General features: G+C 37.8%; 1 protein-coding gene across 1 annotated transcript in view; it reads right to left on the reverse strand.

Moving 5' to 3' along the window:
* The window catches only part of LOC113239312 (ras-associated and pleckstrin homology domains-containing protein 1), a 22,763-nt gene extending 14,812 nt beyond the window's left edge, over positions 1-7,951 (reverse strand). The window contains exons 1-3 of the mRNA XM_026476231.1: positions 7,580-7,951; positions 7,084-7,144; positions 8-409 (exon numbers count right to left, since the gene is read on the reverse strand). Coding sequence (XP_026332016.1) covers positions 8-409; positions 7,084-7,123 — 442 coding nt within the window. The 5' untranslated portion in view covers positions 7,124-7,144; positions 7,580-7,951. The remainder of the gene's footprint in view (positions 1-7; positions 410-7,083; positions 7,145-7,579) is intronic.
* Between the last annotated feature and the right edge of the window lie 1,640 nt (positions 7,952-9,591).

Below are 9,591 nucleotides of genomic sequence, written 5' to 3' on the forward strand. Positions count from 1 at the left end.
TCGTCGCGCGGCTCCAGGCGGCTCAGCGAGTCGACGGACCGGGCTCGCTTCACGAGGTCGCGGCGGGGCGCCGGGCGCTGCGCGTGGCCCGCGGCCAGCGACGTGGGCCGCGGAGGTCGCGCGGCGGGCGTCGACGGCACGGCCGGCTCCAGCAGGTGTTCTAGTGACGCGGCGCGTCGCAGCACCGACGGCCGGCTCCGCGGTGCGTCGCGCAGCGCGAGACTGAGGTAGCGCGACTTGAGCCGCTTGACGATGCCGGGCCCGTAGCGCAGCTCCTCATCGTCGTCGGCGAGCGGTGGCGGCGGCGGCGGAGGCGGCGGCGGCGCGGACGGCGGGGCGGGCCGCAGTCTCGCCGCCCTCCGCTGCAGTAGCTCTCGCTTCCATTGCGGCAGCGTGCCGTTGGCCAAACCTGTGCACGTGCATGTGTCAGGCTGCAGTGCCTCGAACTGTTATCTACTGACCATACTTATAAGAACTATTGTCTACTAACCATACTTGTAAGAAAAAGCTTTGTTTTTAAATTTACAAGAATATTGCAGCCAAGTAGGGATGTGTAAATAATGCGAATAACATTATAATTGTAATATCACGCGACAGTGTAATATAACATCACACATCGCTTCGGAAAACGAAGCATCACTCCTAACGTCACCCGACACGACACCAAATATATTAGCTTTATATAATATCATCTTTATTCAATAATTATTGATGCATGATTGTGGGGATTTGTGGCTCCGTGTTGCGCTGGTGCGAGTCTTATCTTCGTAACCGTTCTCAGATCGTCAACATCCGTGCATTTCATTCTCTACCAAGATCAGTACCATAAGGCGTGCCTCAAGAATCACATATAGGACCCTTGTTCTTTTTAATTTTTGTTAATGATTTGGCTACTAAGGTAACACATAAATTCCAAATATTTGCAGACGATTTAAAAATTTATAGGGGAATTCACTCAAGTCAACACTTACTATACTTACAATATGACCTAAATACCATAAATTATTGGTGTGTTGAATATAGGACGGTGCTAAATTATTCCAAATGTTTCTTTATGAATTTTTCTAGAAAAAAGACACCATCAACAATCCTCTAGCAGAAGTCTTTAGCATGCGTGACGTTGGTGTTATTGTGGACACGCCAAGCTAGATTTTAGGGAACAAATAGACTCAATTGCTAAGGTTCCCGACTTGCCGGATTTGTGTCAAGGCAAACCAAATTCTTTAGAGACCCCGAAGTTTCTATTAAATTTTTTAATTGTTATGTACGTAGTATATTAGAGTACTGTACCCCGTCTGGAGCCTATCATACAACGTACACATCGAACGGTTAGAGAGGATACAAGAGAGGTTGCTATATCACCTTTGTTACTCAAACAACCTTTGTCGACAGTTAGTCACGTATGACTTTAGATTAGCCCACTTTGAAATGGTTTCACTACAGAAAAGAAGAAATATAAGCGACCTTATATTTCTGCATAAACTAATAAATGGACAAATCAACAGTTCTCTATGAATGCAGAAAATTCACTTCAACATTCCTCGTCCTTCTAGCCGTCTCGTAAATAGAAAAGCATTCAGTCTTCCACACACTCTTTTTCTTTACTTTTGTAAGCAGTAGAGCTCCTCGTGAAAGAGTTCGTCCAGGAAAGTACTGCCACTTTACTGTATTCCGGTTTTGAGGGCTAAGGGTGCTGGTGAAATTACAGGCACATGAGACTTGTCAACTTATGTTTCAGGGTGACGGGTGCAGTGGCAGTGCCACTCAGAACTTTGCGATTTGAAGCTCTGAGTCGCACTGCAACTGGCGTGTAGCTTACCATCAGGCGCACGACTTGTTCGTCCCGTCACTTAATATTAGAAAAAAAAACACTCATACCAATTCTGGTTAACATTCATGTTTATATCGTACTTGTTCATCATATAATCGTATTTGTCAGGATTTAGATATATTTAACCCCTCAGTCTCTTCTTTTAAGAGATTATTGTTATCCTTATGTTTTTAAAAGTCAAAACTATTTTATTTTGTTTGGAATAATTGTTTTAAAGATAGTACCTAGCAACAGTTTTAAAACTTTATTTTTCTCGAGAACATTTTTATATATATAAAGCTACAAAGAAACTTAGAAAAATAGACGCATACATCCCGATATGGTGGAAAAAATATATTTACACCGTTGTACGCGGATAGGCTCCAAAGCAAAGAATGAAATACGAGAAGACCTGAATGTGGAAAATATAAAAGAGTGATCAACAGTCTGCAAAAACTACAATATATGGAGGGAATATTTGTGCACTTTTATGCGGCACACCTTGGTCAATTTCTGCCGGAAGTAAAAAATTTAAATAAACAAGATGGCCGCCATACAAAATTCAAAGTCTTGTATCACGGAAATTATTAGAGAAAAGTAGGTGCTGGAAGGAATGTCATAGAGGATAACAGTGGTCACCCGCTTGTGTTAAAATTAATTCAAAATGGCGGCCGAAGAAAAACTTGCAGCGAAAATTGGCATGCGGGGGTCTTTACGAGTCCTTAATCATAATTTGGGGACAAAAGTTTATTTTCGCCATTTTTTAATATGGCTCTCATGCAAGCGACTTTTTCGTCAAAAATGGCTGCCGAAAGAGACTTGCTTTGATTGTTCTGCAAATGGGCATGTGGAACTGCCGGATAATAATTTGTTGTCGCCATTTTCAAATATAGCCGGAGCGTCTATGGGGACGCGTTCGTTGGCGGCTGAAAAAAATTTGCCCTGATCCCTTTGGAAATTAGCATACGGAGGTGTTTAAGAGTTCTTAATCATAATTTAGGGTCAAAAGTTTCTTTTCGCCATTTCTCAATATATCATTTTAAAATCTTTGTATAGCAGCCGCTATACAAATATTTTTGGTGGCAGACAAAAATTTGCCCTAATTGGACTGAAAATCGGCATGCCGGGATCTCGGTGGTGTTTCATAGTTATTTCCGGTTAAAATGTACTTTTAGTCATTTTTCAATATGGCTGCCATACAATTTTTAAATGGCGGTTGATAAAAATTTGCTGTAATTGATTGCAAATCGGCATGTGGGGTTCTCTATGGGTGTTTAATAATAATGTGCGGTCAAAATTTACTTTTTGCCTTTTTCCAATATGGCTGCCATTAAAGGGCTATTTAATTTTTTTTTCAAATAAAGTGAGGGCGATACCCGAAGTGTGCGCACGCCAACGTATGTAGGTAGTATACAGAGGCTCTATTACGAGTACAAGATCTTACAATTGTTCAAAATGTAAGGCATACTTCCCGATGTAGTGGAAATGAGATACTTATACCGTTGATGTATTTCCACAGTCTCTCTGTTAGATTCTTTTTCTTGGAAGCTATGCCAAAGAGAAGTTTTTTAGGGAAAAAATGCCAGACAATCACACCGAATTTCTGGTCTCAAGTGGGTCTCAATTTCCTGTACTATGAATACCAGAATAACGATAACTCTGGGGGCAATATCCAGAATACCCAGACCAGAACCAACTCAGAAATGTTCGGTTCCTAAATTGGCCCAAATCGGTCCTGGAACCCGGAACTTCTCATCAAGCACCCATAATACTAATCGCTGTGTCACCGAAGAGCATAAGCACACCCCTAACCTGAACCCGACCACGCACCGCAGGCCGGTCCGACCCCACCGTAGGTGTGGTATACGGCTCGTTAATTACTATGTTCAGCATGCTGTGCTCACAGCGAGAAGGATGTGCACGCTCCGGCTTGTTTAAATGACTTTTGTTCGTTTTTATGTAATTTATTTAGTGTGTATATTCAGTAAGAAGAAACTGCTCACCTAGTTTATTACAGCTACTTCCACGGCGTAATGTCATACGGCATTTTACTGTGGCGGAAAGCAGCTGACGTCGCGACTATTTTTGTTTTACAAACGAGAGCTGTAAAAGGTCCATATAGACTGGGAAACAGGGTCTCCCTTAAAAAAATTTTCAAAGACATTAATATTGTAACGGTAGCATCATAGTTTATTTTTAATTGTATTTTCTATGTCCATCAAAATATTACTGTATTTAAGAAACACAGCGATATACACAAACGTAATACTAGAAATAAAGATAAATTAATCATGCCTCAATTCCGATTGTAAAAAGTTCGTAATTCTTTTATGGAACAAGGAATTACAATAAAGTACCGATCGAAATTGTATATTTACCATTTTGTAAGTTTAACACATATGTTAAAAATAAACTTTTGGCGAAAGGGTACTATACTGTTGATGAGTACATGAACAATAAAAATGCGTGGAGTTAATTAATTTTTTGTATGAATTGTTTTATTTACTTGACTTGTATTTTTTTGTAATCTCTTGTCTGATGTTAACTATTCAAAAGTGCTTGTGAGTCAGGCATACTTGAATAAATCTTTATTACAAAAAAAAGTTCTGTGAATCAAATAAAGAATAATCTCAGTACAGAGTACTAAAAAAACTGACCTCAAAAGTACGTGGAATTACGTCTATTTGCTAAGTTTTATTGAAATATCCCTTAGTTCGCCACTATACGGAACTTGACACAGGAGATAATAAAAATCGGTTCTCACTACTCAAAGTATATTGAGAGAGAAAAACGCCTTGAATTGGAGAATAGCAAAAGCAACCATTAAAATAATTGCTCCTTAAGTAAAATTTAGGCGCTATTTATAAAAATGAATGTTCATGCGTGATCAGCGACCCTCAGAGGTGGATGATTTTCTTCAAAATGAAATGGGACCACTATGATGGTACCCTCTTTCCAACAAAAAAATAATCATGAAAATCGCTTCACAAATACCGGAGTTATCGCGTAACGTACATACAAAAAAAACATACAGTCGAATTGAGAACCTACTCCTTTTTTTGAAGTCGGTTAAAAAAGAAATGATATTATTTATTTCAATTCCAATTCATTAACGTTACACACAATATAATATATCAAATCATTAGAAATAAATGACATTTTTCGGATATTGTACAATTATTGTATTTTTCGTCTTCATTAACGCAGCCGTAGTGCTGTCGTCTACAGTGAAGCATTTTTTCCTATAATGTTAGCAACAATTTTCGCGGCTATTTGTGCGTCTTTCTAAAAAGTTATTACTGTCGAAGAAAATACAATTTACGAATTTTAAAACAGTGATAAGTGATTGCATGGAAGTATATAAATGGTGAGGAGTTATTATAGTTTCAATAAGTACTAATTTCAAGTCCCACCTGTCACAATGAAACATGTATATTTTTATTTTAAAGAATAAATATGCAATCTATTGGCAACAATTATGCTAAGGGTCTTTATTTTTAAATAAAAAGGGTAATTATTTTGGCTTGGTTGGGCATTGCGCACGTAAAAAAAAGGAATGTAAATATTAAGACTTGAAAGTGTGTCCCACCCATCACAGCGATGGGTGAGACACACTTCTAAACGTTTTTACTTTGAATAAATGTTTGTATTTTCATGGATTCAAGTTTTCACGATGTTTACTAGGTATAACAGTTACTTTAATTTCAGAGTTTGACATTTTGATGTGTTAAATTGTGACGATTGGGACGCCATTTTGTGACAGGTGGGACAAGTTATATTTGAATACACAGAATTAAAAAAATACACTGTTTATATGTAGATCCATCATTTGTAAGCAAACTTTTTATAATCCTCATAATGACGACATTTTAACACATAAAAAAAGACAAAAAGTGACAACATTTTTCCTGATGATTTATGAAGTCTGTCTCCACTAGTTTTAACTATATATTGGAGCAAAACTTCTAAAATTTGATATATTTTGATATGATACATTATCTTGAAGGATGCAGCAGAATTTTTCAAATTTATTAGCGCATTTTACACGCGTGACTTTGATTTCATGTCGTCATAGACAGCATTTCAAGAAAAATACTACGATTACTTTATCAGTTCTTTAATTCCGTTTTTTTTTATGTTAAAATGTCTTAATAAGACAAAAATTATAAAATACTTCCTTATTAACGATGGATCTCATATTAAACAGTGTAATTTTATTAATTCTGTGAATTCAATTGTAACTAGTCCCACCTGTCACAAAATCATGTCCCCCATCACAACTTAACATATTAGCCCTTAAAATGTATCAAAGTTATTAATTAAGTGTATATATAAAATAGAACTTTAACATTCAAGTTATCTCATATGAAAAACTTGCTGAACAAAATATTAATAGTTTGTCTTGCTCTTGGCAAAGAAGCCATCAACTCAAACAGGCGGGTGTTGTGACTGTCCCACCTGTCACACTTAGAAAATGAAAAGTTTTGAGTATAAATAACATCATAAATTTATGTAAATAAATAGTTGCAGTTAAATTGTATACCTGGCTTCATGATATTTTCATTTTAAGTGTAATTAACCAATGATTAGGGAGAAATTACTTAAAGTTCAAGAAAAAAGGAGTCAAAATGTCCCACCCGCCACTTTGGAATGGCCCTTTACGAACACATCATTAATAAAGTAATTCACACATTAGATAATAAAGTAATTCAGAGGTGCAAACAAAATGAAATCAGCCAATTTACTTCTACTATTATGTATACTTTACACAGTTAAATGTTTTGATAATAAACAAAAATGTAACTTTTGAGGCAACAAAATATAATTTTCGACTCAAGGGCACTGGTGACACTGGAGTGATGGGTAATGCTTATAATTCATCTCTATTTAGCATAGTACATGTCTATGTGATGTTGTGGATAGTAGTGGTATCACAATATAATAATACTTGTATGGAAATGTAATGTGTGATATCAAATTACTTTACCAGGCACTGTTTTATGCATGTCTACGACAGAGCTAAGTGTACATTTATTACATTTAAAGAAGGCAAAATTGTCAAACGACTACATTAATTGTAACACCACAACACAGGAAAATGTTGGAGATAAGTGACCCTCATTGTTGTAATTTATAACTAGATCCACAAATTCAGGAAAATACACATACTTGAAATGTTCACATATTCCTGCTCATTTGTTATATCGATCTATACTCTATAATAATATACATTTTATTTATGTACACAAACTGACAAAAATGTTGACACTCACCAAAGTCTTGGGACGACTCAAGAATGGTTTCCACCATCATCCTGCTGCCGGTTTCTGCACGCTGTACACACAGATTACGTTACTGCAACACTAGTCACGTTATTTCTAATGTTATTCACAATTTTTACCTCACAAAGTAATCAACTACATTAAATATATTGTTTTAGGTCATAATAAAATTTATTAGATTTGACTTGGACGAATGGTATTTATACAATCAGCATGTGGCATGTGTAATTGATGTTGAACTTGAGCAAGTGATAAATGGATTGGCGCGATAGCGATATCAGCGCGGCGCTGGCGCAGCGCCGGACGTATCCGCCACTGCTCACTCGTCTACGAGTTAAGACCAATGGTATCTGAGGAGTCTACCACCACCCGAAGAGCATCGGCGGAGTATCATCCTCAATAGGTAATGCACATAAAACAAAGCACTGATTGTCCAGAACCATTGAGGTGGCCCTTGTGTAGACAGTTACGAATTTCGTTTACTTGCCTGCTACAACTCCATCGACTTTAGTTGAATTCAAAATGAATCAGCGCTGAGGTTCCTAAGCGAGGAGTCATCAAAACGAATGAATATAAAAATCAGAGGTACTTTTAAAATACGCCGGAATGCAGCGAATGTGCATTCCAGTGTTTAGACTGGATCACACGGCGAGCGGTCGATCACACGCATTGATGAATTCACAACACTACTTGGTGGTACTATGCTCCCTATCGTACAATAAGTTGTCTTGAATGACCTTCGTAGTTAACGCAAAGAACACTTATTTACATTTATTATTTGTTCTAGTAAAAAAACTTAAAAATCAAAATTGATGAAAGTAACACGTCTACAACCATTGACTAATTTTGATTGACTGGCAAATACCAATTCGTTCTAGTCTATGCGCTCTAGAGCGGGGAGGAGCAGCGCGGCACAGCTGACGACCGACTGAGTGAATGGATGAAACAAATAAAAAGTTTAACCTTACTCTATACTACCAAATCGTACGGACAAAGCAGATTGTCCGTAGATCAACAAGACTCGCTAAGCAATGTAGGGCAATTAATACCAGACTTTATTAGTATACTATCCATGAACGCAGCCAAAGGGAAAAATATTTTTATTCAGTGGGAAACTTCGTAAGTACGACGGATTTTCTCGAAATGATACATATATTAATTTACTACTGCCAATGATCTTTTTTTGTTGTTTATAAGATCATTGCCTAGGGCGAAGTATAATAACGCCCGTGTAATTCACGACGTTTTTCAATCCTGAGAAAACAGAGGATTTTCAGTAATTTCTTAAAACAATTAAGTATTCGCAATTAATTTCATTAGTCCCTAGATTTCAGCGTCAAGAGGAGACATTGTTTTGTGACTTCCGTTGCATCAAAACCTCTAGCCGAGTACACCCATATAATTTATTTTTTTTATAAAATATAAGTGCGCATTTGACCTCTATCTCACCTGATGGACAGTGACGACGAGGTCGATGATGGAGTATGCACACCTAAATAATGCCTATTTACTCTCGTTTTGAAAAGACCCAAGTTATAACGTTTAGGGAATAAGTCTGCAGGCAGGGAATTCCAGTCCATAGCCGTTCGCCATATACATGTGGAAGCGTAACGCTTCGTGCGAATCTTTGGAACATCCACAATATAGGGGTGGAACCCAAGCGTACGCCTAGTCCCCCGGTGATGAAATGGGAAGGCGGAATTAAATCGTGTAATCCCATCGCACACTCGTACTAGAGTACTTAAAATAGTCTGTAATATATAGGTACGTCTATTACAAAGGAAAACAACTATTATAATAAAGTTTCGTAATAATTTTACATAACACGTAAGATTTTTCATAATTGAAACAATGTTCAAAGGCAGAATCTCAAACACGTTCTTGCGACTTTTTTGTAGTATAATAGAATAGAATTTCTTTATTTGAGGCATAGACCCAATAGACCTCATAAATTTATGGTTAACGAGTTTGGTTACGGTTACGGATCGGTTTGCCTGTCCAGTTATATACCTATTTGGCTTCGACCATGAGCGCAGAGTTCGTGTTGTTTCTGACGGCTGCGTTTCGACTGTTAACGCCGGAGTACCACAGGGTTCCGTACTACCCCCAACACTTTTCTTCTTCTTATCAATGATATGCTTTCTTTTGGGAACATTTTGCTATGCAGGTGATAGCACAGTTTATGGAGGATGTCTTGGATGCCTCGCGGCTGGACGCGCTGAAACCGAAAGGGAGTGTTCTGATCTTGTCATTGAGCTCAATAGGATTTTGGAAATCATATTCTGTCCTGTTCGATGCCTTGGCCAGTTAGCAGTGTCGCGCCTCACGAGCTATTGGCGATGAAGAGATTTCGTCCCATCTTGAATCTTTGCAACTACAACACTATTGTAGGTGAGACGTACCAAATATCGGATACTTTTTAAACATTCGAAAAAAACACTAATATAATATTTAAAAATTAATATTTATTGCACTCACAGGGTCGTATTCTAGAACTCT

Source organism: Hyposmocoma kahamanoa, unplaced genomic scaffold, assembly GCF_003589595.1.
Source record: "Hyposmocoma kahamanoa isolate Upper Pololo Valley unplaced genomic scaffold, ASM358959v1 99876, whole genome shotgun sequence".
Classification (NCBI taxonomy): Eukaryota; Metazoa; Arthropoda; class Insecta; order Lepidoptera; family Cosmopterigidae; genus Hyposmocoma; species Hyposmocoma kahamanoa.